At 47.6% G+C, this 19,482-nt stretch overlaps 1 protein-coding gene across 5 annotated transcripts; it reads left to right on the top strand.

The window, feature by feature from the left end:
* Window positions 1-161: 161 nt before the first annotated feature.
* Window positions 162-13,529, top strand: LOC101164377 (dematin). 5 transcript variants are annotated; one of them, XM_023961179.1, is made up of 16 exons: window positions 163-658; window positions 2,702-2,747; window positions 2,841-2,921; window positions 7,077-7,220; window positions 7,361-7,405; window positions 7,678-7,786; window positions 8,743-8,808; window positions 8,880-9,014; window positions 9,093-9,187; window positions 9,276-9,381; window positions 9,584-9,633; window positions 10,847-10,916; window positions 11,057-11,067; window positions 11,575-11,640; window positions 12,099-12,179; window positions 12,258-13,529. In XM_023961179.1, the coding sequence occupies exons 2-16, from the start codon at window positions 2,739-2,741 to the stop codon at window positions 12,369-12,371; spliced, it is 1,182 nt and encodes a 393-aa protein (XP_023816947.1). In that variant the 5' UTR covers window positions 163-658; window positions 2,702-2,738; the 3' UTR covers window positions 12,372-13,529. The 5 variants fall into 5 exon arrangements, 4 of the variants coding, with proteins under 4 accessions (XP_023816947.1, XP_023816950.1, XP_023816948.1 ...); XM_023961182.1 differs by having other exon boundaries at window positions 164-658; window positions 10,847-10,892; window positions 11,060-11,067; XM_023961180.1 differs by having other exon boundaries at window positions 165-658; window positions 8,764-8,808.
* Window positions 13,530-19,482: the final 5,953 nt, after the last annotated feature.

The raw sequence follows: 19,482 nt of genomic DNA, 5'->3' as shown, positions 1-19,482 counted from the left end.
GTGGTTTGTGTTCTGCTCATCAATGCCCCTCATGTTTAACCCTTGTGCTATCTTAGATGACCCCCCCCTTCCATTGACGTGTTCTCCCTACCATGACAAAGGTGGATAAAGGTGGAAAGATTTCCTGTAATCCATGGACACCAGTGAAGATCACAAATCATTGAAGAAAAAAGGTTCAGAGCACTGTCCAGTGGGTCTAGATGACCCAACTCCCAATGTTAAAGTGCCTAGGATAGAACAAGGGTCAATGACGTCACAGCAGGTGATCAATTACAATGTTTCCTGCTTTTAGGTGAAAACAATCATGTTAAGCTAAAACGTCTTTATTGTTGGTTCATAATGTAAACTTCGTGACAGTTCTGTTGAAATTAACAGGTCAATAAAAATCCATCGGAACCGTCCAGATGAAGAACTGTCCGCGAGGCGCGGAGCTCCTGGTCTGTGTCACGTGACTGTGGTTTCTCTGCCGAGCGCGTGCCTGGAGGAGGCAGACGTCGTGCTGCGTCATCTCTGCGCCCCCACCCCCTCCTGGCCCCCTCCCAGTATCATTGTGGACCGGCGGAGCAACAGGAACCTCCTCCTCTTCCTCACGCGGAGGGTCAGCCGTCTCCTCCTCCCGGTTCGGTCCTGGATGTCTTCTCTCCCTCGCGGTTGTGAGGTAGGACCGTCGGACCCCCCTCCCCCCGCACGCGGGCATCACGCGCCTTCCCCGCAGCAGACCCCCGCCGCCGCCGTCTAAACACAAACAGCTGATTTGCGGGGAGTCGCGCGCTCAGGCTCGTTCGGACTGCGGCCTTCGATCGCAGACGAAGGTCTGCTCCTCTTCATCATCACGCTTTTCTGCGTGCACGCGCGTCCTTGAGCGATAGAATGAGGCTGATGGAGAGCATCTGTGCACGAGCAGCGGCCGCGCGGCCCCCGAATGATAATCTGCCCTTTAATCTGATGAAGCTTCCGGTGCATTTTCCCGCCTCATCCTCGAACCTCTCCCGGTCCGGATGGTCCGGAAGAGGTTCGACCCGCTGATCCTCCAGTTCTTCTCGAAAACGGGAGGTTCTGCAGGAGGGAGGTTCCTGACTGTCCCAGACCGGGAGGGGAGGCATCACTCCTGTTCAGACCAGAACTTCAGCGGTTCTGTGTTCCTCCTCACAATCAGATGTTCTGCTGGATTATCTACATTTAGACCTTCACTCTGTGGGGGAGGGGTCCATTAGTGACCACACACACACACACACACACACACAGACCTTTATCGATGACTCTGACAGCTAAAAGCTCTGATAAAACCTTCAGCCTTCACAAACCAGCAAACACACACACACATGGACACACATGGACACACACTCACGGACACACACACATGGACACACACTCACGGACACACACACACGGACACACACACAAAGTGCAGATCTCCTCTCCTGGTCGTCTTCCAGGTCTGATCAGGAACCAGTGGATGGAGGAAGACCCCATCCCTGTACCTGGATGGTGGGGGTGGAGGTACCTTCTTCTCCTTCAGGGTCTCCACAGCCAATCAGCTTCCTCCGTCTGTCTCCTGCATCCTCTACCAGCAGCTACCTTCATGTCTTCATCTCTGGATCCAGAATCCTCCTCTCTGGTCTTCCTCTACACTCAGCATCCTTCAGTCTCTCCTCTGGACATCTCATCCCAACCATCTCAGACTGACTGGATCTCCAGAACCAGAACATGTGCTGTCCCTCTGATGTCCTCATTCCTGATCCATCCTGAACCTCGGCATCTTCATCTCTGCTTCCTCGTAAAGAACAGAAATCCACAAACTCAGATTCTAGGATAACTTCCTATGGGGGACAATCAGTCACAGAATCACAACACAGCTGTGTGTGTGACTCACACACACACACACACACACTCGGGAGGAGGATGAAGACCTGATCCTGTATCAGCCTCCCTGGAGGGGGGAGTGTTACCACGGCAGCGGCGGTTGGGCAGCGGCGGGGCGTTGTCCCGGCTGGGGGGGCTGATAAACTGAGTTAAGGACAGACCCCCCCTCACTGAGGTAGACAGCGCTCATGCTGTTAGGAGTCTGAGGGGCGGTTCCTGTCAGTTAGCGACCCCCCCTCACCTTAATGCTGAATCTGACACAAACCAGCAGGAAATGTGGGTGCAGACGGGGGGCGTGAGTCTGCGCGGGGGGGGGGGGGGGGGGGGGGTCAAACAGACGCCAGAACCAGAACCGTTCTTCAGTCCTTCCTTCCTGAGAGCGTTCCCGTGAACCAGACTGTAATCTGGAGTCACACCGGATCACCGTGAAACAACGGAAACCTGTTTAGTGACGGCAGGAAGCTGTTGGACTAACAGGAAGTCAAACCAACCGGACCGACAGCCGCTGCAACGTCACACGTTGGTGTCTGAGCGTCTCATGTCCAGATCCAACATGGTAGAAGCTCTGAGAGCTTCTGTGGTGTAGAGGGCCTCACCGTGGGGTGGGAATTGAACCTTCTTTCACGTCCTCCAGCCTCTGTCGCAGATGCCCCCCCTTATCTGTCGGTTTTGTGATCTGCTCCTGTCACGTTTGCTGGATGTTCCTCCTTCTGAGGAATCAAGAAGCTTTCAGGGATGTAATCTGATTACTCTGCTCTGATTCTGATGAGTCATGGCGGGAGGGGGGAGGGGGGGGCGCATTGCCGTGGACTCACCGCCTGTCTTCTGTCTTCTGCAGCTGCTCTGAAGCAAACGGAGGACCGCCGTCTCCAGACATGCAGAAGGTAATCCGTCTTCATCATCTTCATCATCAGGACAACCGTCCCACTGGACCCAAACCCCACATCCCCCCTCACCTCCTCCTGTGACCCCCACAGGTGGAGGGTCGGGTAACCCCGGTCAACCTGCCGTCCTCCAAGGAACCCAGCACGCCAGGCTCTCCGGCCCCCGGCATCATGGTACCCCCACCCCCCACACAAAGACCCATGACGACATCCAACATCCATCTTTCCATCCATCCAACATCCATCCAGTTTCTGAACCTGCCTGATCCCTTTTGGGCTCACAGGTTGCTGGAGCCTATCCCAGCCTGTGAAGCCGAATTTACAGCTAGAAGCAGGAAGAACACGACAAAAATGAACCAAAAAGGGTGGTTGATATGATTTATGGGAGAGAAACTAAAGAACAGGTCAAAATGTTTCCTGGTTGACGTAAAACAAAAAGCTAAAGCTGCTCTGAAAAAGACTCAAAGGAGGAAAATCAGCGATAATTGTGTACGAAGCTAATCTTGCTAATCAAATGCTACAAACTGTAACTGTAGTGAAAGGAAACGTCTGGGAGTCACAAACAAGTTCAGTCATTAAAACAAACGGATACAAATGTTTAATCAAAGCCTTCGCTAACTGAAGGTTAACTCTCAGCGTTTACCGTCATTCCAGCTTTGTGTTGACACGCAACACGACTGTAGCGACGCGTTTAAGCTAACTGTGTAAATCAGCTGTTCTGGTGTAGAAATGTCGCCACATAGCCGCTTTTCTCAGTTTCAGAAAACGTTGGAACTTCGTTAACGATGAAGAACGACAGTCTGTAAAAAACCTGTCAACTGTTTCCAGTGACATCTGGGATGCTAAGCTATGCTAAACATGTTCAGACGGTAGCTGCTGAAGAACGGTGGGGTGAAAAACATCATCATCATCATCATCATCATCACGTGACGAGGAGCTTCCTGTGTTTCAGAGGAGCTGAAGACTTTGTTTGTTTGTTTGTTTGTTTACTTGTTAAACGGTTACACCAGGGGGGTATTCCAGAAGGCCCGTTTAAACTCCCCTGACTTTAAGCCTGAACTCTGGCTGAAAACCACCTGAACTTGTTTACTCTGGGTATGTCGGTTCCTAAAGACCGGATATGGGTTAGCATAATTACGCTCCACTTGGTAACCCTGGGTTAATGCACGTGCACAGCAGGTACATAAAGACATTCTCAATGGATCGCCGATTTCTGGAGTTACCATGGAAACGCGTGGAGAAAGAGAGAGAGCGCTATACTTCAGTGAGACGGAGTCTGAGGTTTTAATGACGGCGTATGAAGATTATACGACCATCAATAAAGTAACACGGCTGCATCATCAGCAAAAGAAAGAGTTTCTGCTTGGAGAAACAGAACAAAGTAAACGCACGAGTTTCTGATCTTATTTCCATTGTGGCGCATGTATATATATAACTTATCCAACTTAAATTAATTCTATTGGTAACAAGTGATTGAGTTAAATTTATTCAACTTAATTTCTTACGTCTTTAAAACTCAATAATTGTTTATACAACTCAAATTTACATATTTATCTAACTAAATGTCATTTTACTCCAATTCAATTAAAGATTTTCCATCTTATCTTATTGTAATTCTTGAACTCTCATATGTCTAAGTTTGAGCCTGCAGATATTCTCATTTTTATAACAATAAAATAACTGAAACAAAATGGATTCACATTGTGAAACCATTTGCCATATCTCTGAATTCATCATTTCACAGTAGGGCTGCTATAAGAACTCATCCTCCTCTTCCTCCCTCTCACTCATGGTGCAGAAAAAATTAAACATAACTGGACAAATAACTACACAAAACACAGTAAAACAGCTAAACAACTAAACACATTTGGTCAAAAACCCACACTTAAACCCAAATCCATCCAGACAGGCAAAGGGATTGGTATCCCACAATCCCTTGCAGTGCCAATCTAACAGCAGCACCAAAGTTACACCTACTTATCCCTTGTGCTATCTTAGATGACCCCCCCCCCCCTTCCATTGACGTGTTCTCCCTACCATTGACAAAGGTGGATAAAGGTGGAAAGATTTCATGTAATCCATGGACACATGTGAAGATCACAAATCATTGAAGAAAAAAGGTTCAGAGCACTGTCTAGTGCAGGGGTGTCAAACATATGGCCCGCGGGCCGTATCCGGCCCGCCAGGTGGCTTAGTCCAGCCCACACATGAAGAGTGAAAATCACAAGAATGTTTAAAAAAAGCAAGTTTCTAGTCCATTCCTGTGGCGAGTTATGATTTTTTAAAGAAATAACCGAAATGCGCAATTCCGCCACTAGGGGGAGCGAAGGAAAAGCTTAACAGGTGAAACAACATAACTCTGCATGTCCCAAAAACGAAACCTAACAGCTCTTTGTCTGGGTAGGCAGTAGTTTGGTTCCCTGTGAGCCTCACCACTGAAGGATGATCAGTAGTGACTCCCTAATGACCAAAATGTTGTCCAAAAAAAATAAAGGTTGAAGTGAAGTCCTGAGCTGAATGCAAACCTGCATGCTTGGTATGTCATCAACAGGTTCTCCAAGAACACAACATTCAGCACCACTATGAGACTCTCCACAAAGAAAAGTTTCACCATTTGCAGTTAAGAAAAAAAATATTTAGCAACTATTAGCTGGACCGATAAATAACCATCTGGATTTACTGCAGCCGTGACGTCAGTGATGGAGCAGTGAAAGCTAGCTACCTTATTGCAAATAAGTTGGAGCAAACATCCAATCCATTTTCTGATGGTGAACTTATTGAAAAATGCTGAAGGCTGCAGAAGTCTTGTTCCCAAAAAGCAGTCGACCTTAAACATGAGTCTGTCAAGAATTACTATCAGATCCAACATCTCTGAGGAAACATGGGCAGCCATATGAAGGAATCCAGTCATTTATTGTATTTTCAGTCACTATTGATGAAAGCACCAACATCACAGATATGTACAGCTGTGCATGTTTATTAGAGGTGATGAAGAGACGTCACAGTGGAGTTTCTGGAGTTGATGGACACAACAACAGCTGATGACATAGTCAGCTCTCTAGTTACTGTGCTGGACAATGTTGAAGTGAACTGGTCACATGAAGTAATTTTGGTCACTGATGGCGCTCCATCAAAGGTCAGGAAGAAGGCAGGTGTTGCCACAAAATTCAGGCAGAAACAGGAAAAGATTCTTATAATAATGAATGATAATAATGGACATTTCATTGTGTTTTGTAGACTTGAATGACAGTAAATGTGTTTCTGCTCAGGATTTGAATCCTGATATTGACGGTCTGGTGAAGTTTCAGGAGAGAAAGGAGGTTAACTCCAAACTCTGATTCTCACAAATGTTTGCAAGTTTAATTTAGTGTCATTTTGTCATCGTTTGGACGTTTACATTTTAGGAAGATGTTTCATTTTTGTCTGTAGCCCCTCTAGAATTTGTTATCAGGATTGCTTCAGTGTCAGATTTAAAATATTCAGGCTGTATAAAATTGAATAAACCAATATTTTTTAAAGTGAAATTAATTTTCTTTAAGATCCATTGGCCTCTGTGAATGAATGTGTAATAAGAAATGATTAGGCTACCATGTTGGTTGAGGCATGTTTTCCAATTAGGTAAAAAAACAAGAATAAAGCTGTTATTTTTCCTTTTCCTTTACGTTACTGGTCCAGCCCACTTGAGATCAGATGGGTTGAATGTGGCCCCCGAACCAAAATGAGTTTGACACCCCTGCTCTAGATCATCTTCAAATGGACACGCCATGCTGCTTCACCTCTCTGTAAATAAACTAAGCTTCAACTAAACCTGCTCCAGACCAGGTTATGTTCAGAGCATGAGTTGCTATGGCAACTTGACCTACCCTGAAACATACCTCCATTTCTGGAACAGAAAGCTGAGGTTATCCACTTCCTTAGCCTCAAACGTACCGTGGGAGCTAGCAGAACCTGCTTTCTGGAAGACCCCCCAGGCTTATTTCAGCCAGAGTTCAGGCTTAAAGTCAGGGGAGTTTAAACATGCTTCCTGGAATGCCCCCCATGTTGACAGGAGTAGGCGGAGTCAGAGGAACGTTGTTCCGTGGTTTTAACACAGAAGACGGTTGATGCGATGGTTCTGACGGACCAGTCCTACCTGTTATTCCTCGTTCTCCGGGTTCTCCTGCAGACGTTTCCTGAACTTAGATCCGTTTGTTAGACAGAAACGTAAAAAAGTAAGATTTCTCCGAAAAACTGAAGCATTTCTGCTTCGAGGATCAGCAGGAAACCGTGTGATGTGTGTGTGTGCTGTGTGTGCTGTGTGTGTATGCGCGCGCGTGCACGTGAGCACAGACCCGGCTGAACGACCAGGTGGTGGGTTACAAAGACCTGGCGGCGCTGCCCAAAGACAAAGCCATCCTGCAGGTGGAGCGGCCCGACCTGATGACCTATCAGCCGCACCTGAGCTTCTCCCCCCTCGACCTTCCACGCAGAGAGGTGCGTGCACACACCACGCTCGTGCATGTGGACAGACCGATAGACCTCCACCTGCAGACAAAAAGCGGCGTTTTTCATGTTGATCATGTGACGGCGGCGTCTGCGACGGCTGACTCAGCAGGATCTGTTTGTCTCTGCAGCGCTCCCTGTCTCCTCCCGCCATATCGCCCGCCCTGTCTCCTGAGGTAAGAGCTCCGCCCACTTTTCAGTTTCTGCCTTCCGGAGGTTCTGCAGCATCTGGATCTCTGCTCTGCTTTAATGGCTACTTTGTGTCTGAACAGAAGAACCGTTCGCCGTCTGTGGCAAGCTTTGCTCCTCCCTCAGGTTACTATGGCGACCCCAGAGGGAACCGGGGGGGGGGGGGGGGTTGTCTGCTCATCAGAGCCCCCGTCCAGCAGAACCTCAGCTGGTTGATCAGCCGTCGGTCAGAATCTCAACCCGGATCTTCTCTGTCCAGGTGAAAGGTCGGCGGGCGGAGAGCGAGAGCGGCTCACCTGGAGGATCCACGCTGCAGCTGCAGGCAGGACGCAAGATCAGCACCAGCCTGCAGCACTTCCACCGGCCAGGTAACAACCTCACACACGTGCACACTCATGGACGTGCACAGTGAGCCATCAAGGAAGTTCCTTTCAGATCAAACTAAGCCCCGCCTTCCATGTAGTCGTGTACTGTGGGGCAAAACGTCTTCAGTCAGCCACCAATTGTTCAAGTTCTCCCACTTAAAAAGACGAGAGAAGCTTAAATAAACATCAACTGTGACAAAATAAGATCCAGAAAATCACTTTGACTGATTGATTTTTCAAGAATTTCTTTGTAAATTATGGTGGAAAAGAAAAGTTCAACTCAGTACTTTACACCACGGTCCAGGTCCATACTCGATTCTGATTGGCTGCTGGGTGTGCATTAAAAAGTGATAATGCACAGATAAAAATAGTTCTGGTATGGCGTTTCATCTCTGCCATAAAGACAACTGAGCGGCGTATTCAGGAACTGAGTGAGGAACCTCCCCCCCCATTTTACAACTACACGCCTGCAATCCTGACTGAGCCGTGATCCCGCGCGGTCAGTTCTCCTTTGCGCCCTCACCTGGATTTACGCTCAGTGTTAGGGGGGGTGTTTTGTCACTTGGGTGTGACAAACACACCCCTGAACACTGCCCCCCAAGTGACAAAAACACCCCCTTAACACTGCGCCCTGGTGACCGCGTAAAATCACGGCTCAGTCAGGATTGCAGTGTGATTTTCTGGATCTTATTTTCTCATTTTAGATCAGATATTCCTTTATTAGTCCCAGGATGGGGAAATGGCAGCAGTACAGGTATTCTGGTTTACCTACGATGGAAATGACAGGCCTCTCTCATCTCTTGAAGTGGGAGAACTTGAACAATTGGTGGGTGGTTCAATACCCCCCCCCCCCCGCATGTCCTGTTTTTGGTCTTTGGTTGCAGATTCAGAGTTTTGGAGGAAAACCTTTGGTTCCTAAGGAATCCTGGAGAACTCTTGTGTCTCTTTCTCTGATGCAGAATCTTCTGATCTTCTTCCAGATAACGGGACCAACATCTACAGGAAGCCCCCCATCTACAAACAGGGTAAGGTCAGCCGTCTGTCGCACGTCTGTGTTCGCCGCCGCCGCCGCTCAGCAGCTTCTCTCTGTCTGCAGACGCCCTCAAACACGGGGAGGGCAGCAGCGTGGTTAAGGCCGCCAAGTTCCCCGCTGCTCAGCCCCCCGACCCCAACATGCCCTCCAAGATCGAGACCGAGTACTGGCCCTGCCCCCCCTCGCTGGCCGCCATGGGTAACAGCACACAGACACACGTGGACCGCCGCGTGCTGATCCGAAACCGCTCTGACACCAGCGCCCCTCCCCCCACAGAGATCGAGAGGAAGAAGAAGAAGCTGCCGGAGGAGGACGAGTTTGAAGACCTGACAGAGGAGGCGGAGACGCTGCAGGAGCAGGAGCTGCAGAGGGTTTGTGACCGCCGCCCAACTCTGAGGGACGAGGAGGTGACCTTGACCTCTGACCTCCTGTTCTCCGGGGTTTCTGCTGCATCTTCAGATCCAGTCCAACCTGGGCCGTCTGATCCTCAAGGAGGAGAAGGAGAAAGCCGTCCACTTCAGGAGGAAGACACAGTCGCTCCCCGACAGAACGCACATGCACAACAGTAAGTCTGCAGTCGCCTGTAGCTCGTCTGCGCAGGCTAGTCTGATGTAGCTTGTCTGCGCAGGCTTGTCTGCACTGATTCGTCTGATGTAGCTGGTCTGCGCAGGCTAGTCTGATGTAGCTGGTCTGCGCAGGAGCCTGCGCAGACAAGGAGAGGTCTCTGTGGGCGGAGCTTTTCTCAGCTGCGGTTCTTGTGTTTCCAGGTTTGTCTGCTGGTTCTACAAAGTCTCCGTCACGTTCCGGTCTGACCAGAGTAAGAACTGATCTGCTTCTCACATTCATGTAGAAAATGATTTGATACATTTGAAGATTTAAAAATTAAGTTTGTTTTCAGCAAAAGTTTTTTGTGAAAATCATATTTTATTATTCCTCCATAAAAGTATTTTGTATACGACAATTTAAGATGTTTTTATTTTTTAATTCAACAAAACATTTTTAAAGAAATACAAATTGAAGAGTAAAATTTATAAAGATACATAATGATAATATATTTTAAATAAGTATTAAATATTTCTTATTATTCTGAAGATCTAGATATAAATAAAGATATTGCCAAGTATCACGGTCCCAAACACTATTTTATCAGGAAAATAAATATTTATTATTAGCAGGTTGGGGGCCCCGTGGGGCCCCTGCAGCGGTTGTATTATGTAGATTTAGGATTTTTAACTTTACCTTTGGGGTCCACTTTAAAAAAAAGGTTGATATCAAAATGTTCTGATAAGAATTTAAAAACTGAAATCTCTTTTAAATGTTGAAGAAATGTTTTGATATGATTCACATTATTTCAACTCTGAAAAATATGACATTTTTAAATGAACTAAACTGTTAATCTTCACTTCCTAAAATAAATAAATAAATATTATTTTCTGTCTTTTGTCAAGTTTTACTAAAGAAGCAAAAGAATCAGAGTTTTTTATTCTCTTCTTGTTTTTCTTATTGTATTCGTCTTCCAGCACTTTTGGAAGTTTGGTAACAAATACAGAAATGGAGAACATGAAATAAAAATGTCTAGAATGTAAAGAATAATTAGAAACTTTACATTATTGTTATACGCTGAGGAAACTAAAAGACCCATCAACCCGACTTCACTCAGGATTACGTCATCTCTCCTGCAGCAGAGCTCGCAGGAAACAGGAAATACGCATAACTGACTGGAATGTACCATCGCTGCAGAAGGACGGGGGGGGGGGTCACTTTGACAGGATCCGGTTTTAGCCAGTTCAGGGTTTTTTCATGACAGACTGTGTAATATGATGGACGTAAAATGTGTTTGAGACATTTTCATTAAGTGTTCAGCTCGGGGCCCCTAGAGTCGGGGGCCCCAGGCCCCTCTGCCTGCTGGTGCGTCCGCCTCTGGTTCTACGTTTTTGAGTAACAGAAACGTCTTTATGATAGAAACGCTGATGGTGCCTCTGGGAGCCCGGAGAGGACTGAGGGACTCTAACCAAGTCTTTGGGTTTCAGATGCAGTCGGCAGAGTTTTCCACAGACGGAGACAAAAACCCAGCAGGTACGAGCCCCCCGCCCTCCAAAGGTCAGCTGACAGGAAGTTCCTGTTGGACTAAGACAACATTTGATGCTCAGAAAATATGTCTTTACTGATGAAAACAGCCTTTCTCCTCTGATCATGACTCTCCTCCTTTTCTGGATCTCTCTGATCTTTGTGGCGTTCAGCAGCCGCTCAGGTGAGCATGGTGTGTGTGTGTGTGTGTGTGTGTGTGTGTGTGTGTGTGCACGCTTCTTTCACAGCATGACCTAAACCCAGCTCTGCTTTATAATCTGGGATGATAGGAGGAGGATTTGATCTTTTTCATTTTTTAAAGCCTCACTTCTTCTCAAACTCAATATTTTCTGAATGTTTTGTTATTTATTTTTTGGAGACTTTGGCCCCGCCCATTTCACTTGTTTCATCACAAATACGATCTTTTTCAAATGGCATTTTTCATCTGCTCCTGATTCACAACGATTGAATAAAGACAAACTCAGAAATGCCGTTTTAACTCTGAAGTATTTTCTATCTGTGCTCCGTCATGAGAAACCCAGAACTCGCTAAAAACTCCAAAAACACCCCTTTTATGGGAGCAGGTCTTTGAAGTCTGGATGCTGAATGGGTGGCTCTGGCTCTGTGTGGCTCCACGCCGCCCCCTGCTGCTCTTTGGCGGTACTGCAGCAGTGTGCCTTCTTGTCTGCAGAACGGAGAGTCTCGGAGGGACCGCATGGACCGAGGAAACTCTCTGCCGAGCATCCTGGAGCAGAAGGTGATGCTGACGCCCCCACCAAACACAATCTGCGTCTCTTTGTGTTTATTTTGTGTTCCTCTGAGGAGTTTGTCGTACAAAAACATAACGTGAGGAACAAGACAGCACCGTTGTCGACGTCCCGGCTCGTTAGTTAACTTGCTGAATGCCGTGTGTGGCTAAAACATCTCAGGGGGGGGGGGGGGTTCATTCTGGTGCTTTTGCATCCGTGCTGATGAGAGATTTGATCCAAACGGGACGACACTCAATCGGCATCAGACAGCTGCAGGTGGCGTCTCCTTCATGTTCACCTGCAGCTTTTCAGCTTCACTGTTAGCGTTAAGCTAACGTGTTTTCTCCTGAAACTGAGGCGTTCTGTCAATCAAACGGGTTTATGACATCACAGATTGAGGTGGTGAAGGTGCTGACCTGACCCCCCCCCCCCCCCCCCCCCCCCCCGCCTCTCCTGTTCTGCACAGATTCTTCCGTATGAAGCCCTGGTCGTGACCCACAGGGGGCGCTCCAAGCTGCCTCCCGGAGTGGACCGCACCCGTCTGGAGGTGAGGCTCGCCGCCCCTCTGGGTCTGACTGTGTGGGCCGGCCTCACTGACGGGGGGGTTTGTTTCCTGTCCCGTCAGAGGCATCTGTCGGCGGACGACTTCCAGCGAGTGTTCGGGATGTCGATGGCCGAGTTCGACCGCCTGTCGCTATGGAGACGAAACGACCTGAAGAAGAAAGCCTCGCTCTTCTAACAGGAAGTGACCTCGTTCCCGGTGAATACTTGAAGTTCCTGCTTTGAGAGGACCAGGAGGAACCGGGTCGGAACTTCACATCTCTGCCCCAGCCGCCAGCATCTTACTAACCAACCAGGCGCCTGGAGGAGCGTCCCGACCTGGACTGAGCCGCTGACATGCTGGCTGCACTTATAACCCCCCCCCGCTTGCAAATCTGCACTATTCCACTGCATATCCACCCCCACCCCTTCATCTTCATCATCATCATCATCATCGTCATCACAGCTGCACGTTCAGAGGAAGAGGCTCAGAGATCTGCAGGACGATTGATACGGTCACCATGACAACGAAGCCATCAGCTGCTGAAAACCTCAGTATGTTTGGTAAAAACCGTTTCTGCTCACAGTTCTGACCCAAAAGAAAACCGGGTTTGGACCTGAGACCCTCTGGAGCCACCAGGGACTGTAAGCCCCCATGACTCCCTGGGGGCGCCCTGCGATGCTTTCATGTGCCTGTCCCAAGTCTGGTAAATTGACTTGGGACAGGCCATCGACTGTATCACAGAACTGGACTGAGAGTGACCCCCGCCCCCACAGAAAATGGTTTATTCCAAATCCCTCACCTTAAGGACGCCGCCATGTTGGAGCCAGAAGTTATTAGTAAGCAGCGATTGCTTCAAGTCGACATTTCTATGGCAACCACTCATTCCAGTCAGGATTGAGCTTGTTGAAAGGCCACACCCCCTACCACTTGAAAACAGGCTACACAAAATCTGGGAACACTGGGGGGCGGGGCCACTCAGTCCAGTCCAGGTCTCAGATACAGTCAGTGGTAAACGGTGTTGAGTCAGGAAGGGCATCTGCCGTAAAACTGAAGCCAAACCACATGTGGATCTGCTGTGGCGCCCCCTAAAGGATCTGGAATGATCCTGGATGGATCTGGGGGGATGAATGCTGAAGAGTCTGACTGCACAACAAAACGTCTGTTTTTTGATTTGGTTTGTTTTTTTCTGTTGATCGGCTGCAACAGGCAGGAAGAACCTCAGAACCAATCCTGTCATAAATGTTTTCCTCCCAGGCTTTGATCTTTGGTGTCTTTATACTTCAGGTCTTTGCATCTCTGACGTCCCAAACATAAACTTCTGCTGGAATACAAAATAAATGTCCATCAAGCTTTTATTTTGAAAATAAGAAACCCACCGCTTTGCCTGCAGCTCATCTCAGCATCCAGCAGAGGGCGCTGCAGGCTGAGTGACCTGTAGGTCCTCCTCTTCCTCTCTAATCTTCAGCGTCATGGTAGAGGAGACACGCCCGCCTGGAAGCCTGGTCAGCGGGGGCGGAGCCGACGCCATCTTGGTGAGGTCGTCGGCGCCCACATGACAATGAATTATATAGTCTATAGTGGCATCTGAGTAGCTTTTATATAACATATATATGTATAATATATATATATTATGTATATATTGGTGCAGTGTGGTGTGACCAGTCACACGCACATACACACACATGCACTCACACACTGAAGGAGGAGGGTTTGGGGAAGGGACAGAGGGAGCTAAAGTTGTGTGCCTTGTCTAGGCTACCCCACCTTGGTGGGACACAGCCTGGGTAAATAAAAAAATAAATAAAAAATTATATAGATAAATAATTTGCTGTCAAATAAGAGAAACAGTCAGACTCAAAAGCTCAAACTTTAATGAAAATGCAAAGTTGCAGGACTTCTTACAAATAAAAAAATTATTACAAATAATTTTTTTAAATAATTTCTAAACATTTAGAAGTCTTAAACCTCTTGATATGTAATTTAAATTATTTAGAAAAGCCCCAAAATAACTCAGTAATAATAATAATAGATAATAATAAATCAATAATAAGACAACAAAAAGTCCAAAAGTTTACAATAGATTTATCCTAAAAGAAAAACAATAGATTTACTGATTCATGTGTGAACAATTTGTGTAAAACAGATTCAATTCAATGTTATGTGTAGCCTAAATTCACAACAACAGTCGTCTCGGTGGGCTTCGTGTCGGTAATTAAAAAAGTGGAACATAAAGTCAAAAGGATGTTTTGGTGTCGGGTTTCAAGCCTTCAGTCTGTTTTCGCATCAAAATGTGTTTCCACAAAATGTTCTGAACATATCCAGACTGTATTATTAGTTGGAACCACAGTGATCCATCTGGGTTAGATCTTTTATTGCTAAGATTCACTTCTTCCTTAAGTCTGAATCCATTGGAAACCTGCAAGAAAAGTTCAGTCACTGAGTCAGAAATGTATAAATCTGTTACTATAACAGCCTAGTATGCTGTATACAGGTTTAACACAATAAAGTTTACATTTATGTTGACAGCAAAATATCTGTACATCATGCAGCATGTTGATAACAGCCCTGCAGCATCATGCATGTCAACATGTGTTCTATTAACCCTTGTTCTATCTTAGATGACCCCCCCCCCCCTTCCATTGAGGTGTTCTCCTACCATGACAAAGGTGGATAAAGGTGGAAAGATTTCATGTAATCCATGGACACCAGTGAAGATCACAAATCATAGAAGAAAAAAGGTTCAGAGCTCTGTCTAGTGGGTCTAGATGACCCAACTCCCAATGTTAAAGTGCCTAGGATAGAACAAGGGTTACACAGCATTCTCTTCCTGGAAAATTTGTATTTCTAACAAGGAACACAATGACACATGTTATGATAAAACCACAGTTAGCCACATTATCCATTGAAGGACGCCCTCTTATGGACAGAAAATGTAATAACTCTTTATTCATAGAAAGGTTTTTTCCTGGACAACAGAACAAAAACAATATACTGCAGAAATTTGAACAAAATGTTGTTACTAATTTAAGAACCGGTTTCATGAAACTTCCTATTCCCCCAAAAGTTAAAGAAACACTTCAAAATTATGAATGATATTTATCCGTCCAAAGAACTACTTAGATTACATTTCAACATTGATGACAACAGCTGTTCCTTCTGCCAAACTGCTGTTGAAGACATCGACCACAGATTCTTCCGGTGTGATGTTGTTCAAATGTTCTGGATGGATGTTTACAAATGGTTAAAAAATAAATTTCCATTCATCATGGACTTCTTTTCAAAACAAGTAACAATCTTTGGCCTGTCACTACACAACAGTGTAAACAATGTACCAATACTGTGTTGTGTTTTTTATACACAAAAATAGGTGACAGAAATGTCACCCTAACTTTACCTTCTTTAACAATGAGGTCAATGGGGGGTTTACGGGTCGGGGTCTCCGCTGAGGCAATCGGCGGTTGCCCCGGCCGGTTGGCTGCCTCGGTCCCGTCGAGGCCTGACCAGAGCTCTTCCAGGGCCGGCGCTTGGGGGGGGGGGGGGGCTGGGCTTGCTCCGGGGGGGGCGGCGCCTTCTGGCCCCTCTCTCTCTGTGTGTGGGGGGGGGTGGTGCTGGGCCTGGGGTGCTCCTCGGGGGATGGGGCCTGGCCCCTGTGCTGGGGGGGGGGGGGGCTGGGGGACAGCTGTTTGACCACCGGGGGGACAGTCTACCAGCTGTCCCCAACCTACCCCCTACCTCATACAACTTCATATTAGGGTGAAGGGGTGGGGGGTTTAGCCTGCGATGCGCCTTGGGGGGGAGCTACTTGGCAGTGGTACCCCTCCCATGGTTGCCGTATGGAGTGGGCCCCCCCTCTTTCGGTTTTATTTGCACCTTAGACATGTTTAAAACGAAGCGCTGTAATTCAGCATCAGAGCCGTGGCTCAATGAACACACCCGGACGCTCAGGCGCGCTCTCCGACAGGCTGAGAGGAGATGGAAGAAGATAAGCTCCACATTTCTTTGGAGATTTTAAAAAACTGCTTATCTGAGTATCAGGCAGCTGTCAAAAGTGCCAAGGCACAGTTTATTTCTTCTTATGTGGCGGAGAATCTCAGTAAGCCCCAAATTATTTTTAACTCTTTGAACTCTCTTTTAAATCCTCATGATTCATCACTATCATCCTTGACTCCTTCTTCTACACTCTGTGAACGATTCTTAAGATATTTTATTGATAAAGTAAGTGCTGCCAGGCTTTTATCTGTATCCTGTACCCCAGATCCTGTTATTGTATCTGCACTTTCTGCTGTTTTAGATCATTTTGAACCTGTGACTCTCTCAGAAACTTCTGAGATAGTTCAGCACCTGAGACCCTCTTATTGTCCAGGGGACAGTATTCCCCCCAGACTGCTGAAGGAAGTATTCAGTTCTATCGGTCCCTGGGTAGTCAATTTTATTAATACTTCTCTTCTTTCAGGTTGCGTTCCAGCTGCCTTTAAACATGCTGTGGTGCAACCACTTCTTAAAAAGAGCAGCTTGGATCCTTCTGTTCTCTCAAACTTTAGGCCCATATCCAAGCTGCCTTTTCTGTCGAAAGTTTTGGAGAAAGCTGTTTACCTTCAGCTACAGGACCATCTAGAGCTCTATGGCATCTTAGACAAATTCCAGTCTGGTTTTAGAGCACGTCACAGTACGGAAACATCTCTACTCAGGGTATGCAATGATTTGCTTTTAACTGTCGATTCTGAAGCTTCTGCTGTTTTAATCCTTCTTGACCTTACCGCTGCTTTTGATACGGTGAATCACGATATTTTACTCTCTCGATTAGAGCAATCTGTTGGTTTGAGAGGCACAGTGCTTCAGTGGTTTAACTCCTATTTATCCAATAGGAGTTTTTCTGTCCAACTGGGACCATTCTCATCCACAATGGTCCCACTCGGACATGGGGTTCCTCAAGGCTCAATTTTAGGTCCTATTTTATTTTCTTTATACCTGCTTCCACTGGGCTCCATCTTTGAAAAACATCATGTCTCATATCACTGTTATGCAGATGACATCCAGATTTATCTACCCTTAAAATCTGGGGGAGTCCAGTGTGTAGAGAACTTACAAAGGTGTTTAGAGGAGGTTAAAGCCTGGATGAACCTAAACTTCCTCAACTTAAATGAAAGTAAAACCGAGGTCCTTCGATTTGGGAAAACGGACCTCCTGACAGGATGCAGCAGTGCCATTGGGTCATTAGACTCTAACCAGTCTTTTATTAGGAATCTTGGGGTCATTTTAGATTGTCATTTTAAATTTGACAAAGAAGTTAGTGCAGTGGTCCAGTCCAGCTTTTATCATCTGAGATTAATCAGTAAAGTGAAGCCATATCTCCCCTATGACACCCTGGAAAGGGTTGTTCATGCATTCATCTTTTCCAGACTGGACTATTGTAACTCCCTTTATTCCGGGATCGACCAGACTCTCCTCCACCGTCTTCAGCTGGTCCAGAATTCAGCTGCCCGACTTCTAACGGGGACCAGACGGCGTGATCATATCACACCAATACTGCGCTCTCTGCACTGGCTGCCTGTTTCTTTTAGAATTGATTTTAAAATCTTACTCTTGGTTTTTAAATGTTTAAATGGTCTGGCACCTCCTTATCTTTCTGAGCTCCTGCAGAGCCATCGTCCTCGTAGAGCTCTGCGATCTGTAGACCAGATGCTCTTAGAGGTTCCAAGGACTCGACTGGTGACCAAGGGGGACAGAGCGTTTTCAGTGGTTGCTCCCAAACTCTGGAATCGTCTCCCCCTGTCTATGAGATCTGCCAGATCCTTAAACGATTTTAAATCTCTGCTAAAAACTCATCTTTTTACATTGGCTTTTAACACCAGAGAGAATGATAATTAGACAGTTTTTTGTTGTTTTTTTTTTTTTTTTTTTTTTTGTGTGTTTTCTTTTATTGATGATTTTATTATCATTTTACTGTGTTTCTTTGAATTTTACCTATGGTTTTAGTGTAGTTATACGTGTGCAGCACTTTGGATGTCTGGAAGATGTGAAAGTGCTATACAAATAAAGATTTGATTGATTGATTGATTGATGTAGGGCCCTTGGTAGGGGGGGTGCTTGGACATCACTGCCAGCAAGCAGCAGATGTCCTCCTAGCACCCTACCTGCCAATTTTAACCGCACCTTAGACATTTAGGGCCCCTTGGTGGGGAGGGTGAGGGGACATCACTGTGAGTAATCAGGAGATGTCCCCTCAGTGCCCTACCTGCCAATTTTAACCGCACCCCCCTTAGTACACACACCCCTCCCCCCTCAAAATATACACTCCAACACATAACACACACACACACACCCCCACAAACACACATACACGCACACACACACCCCTTCTCTGGTGGGGGGTACGGGTCCCTTGGCGGCGGCTGCCGTGTCCCCTGGGTGCCGGTCTCCTGGGCCCGGCAGTACTCTCTCCGCTCGGGGGGGGGTTCACATTACACCTGAGCCATGGGTGTCCTTGCCCCTGGGCGCTGGGCCCCGCCAAACTTCCAACAGTGGCCGAGCCTGGTCGGGCCATGTTTACAACACCCCTTGTGGGCCCCCCTTTTTCCCCGGGGTGCTCCCCTCCGGGGTGGGGGTGGCTGGCCCCTGCTTGCTCCTCCCTGGACCAACCGTGGGCCGGGTGGGTGGCTGCCTGGAGCACGGAGCGGGTCTCCCTTGGGGGGTCCTGGCTCGTACCTGGGGTTGGGGCGGGGGGATGCCCGGAACTCCTGGGTGGTGATGGGGTGCTCATCTGGGGCTGTAGGTGCCCTTCTCGGGTGGGGCCCTGGGTTGGGCTATTCCGGGTTGGGCTGGGGCGGCGCTCTCTTTCCCCCGTGCTTCCCTGCTCTCTGGCTCTGGGGGCAGTAGCGGTTTTAGGCACGGGCCATACGGGCGATCGCCCGGGGCGGAAAAATGACGGAGGGGCGGCGCCAGCGGCTCAGCTCTTGTAAAATACTTTATGCACCACTATTGGTTTACTTATATCACAGAGTTTGTAACAGCCTGAAACCTGGCGGAGCCCCCGCCCCGCAGCTGCGCTCCCTCCTGTCTTTGAGAAGTAGACGCAAATGTGTGTGAGAAGGAGAAGGGAGGGGGCGCGGGGTGAAGAAGGAGAAGGGAGGGGGCGCGGGGTGAAGGGTACAGGCTGAGAGGTGAGCACGGAGCGCAAAACGCATGCGCAAACCTGGCTGGATCTTCTTCCAGGGGGGCAACGGTCGCGGGCCGCGGCTCAGTGCTTGATGAAAAAATAAAAATTGCGCCGCCATGTAGCGAATTGGCGCCCCTGGGTGCAGCTGCA

The sequence above is a fragment of the Oryzias latipes genome, chromosome 12 (assembly GCF_002234675.1).
Source record: "Oryzias latipes chromosome 12, ASM223467v1".
Taxonomy (NCBI): domain Eukaryota; kingdom Metazoa; phylum Chordata; class Actinopteri; order Beloniformes; family Adrianichthyidae; genus Oryzias; species Oryzias latipes.
Note: the sequence above shows the minus strand (reverse complement) of the source record. Positions and strands in the feature narration are given on the sequence as shown.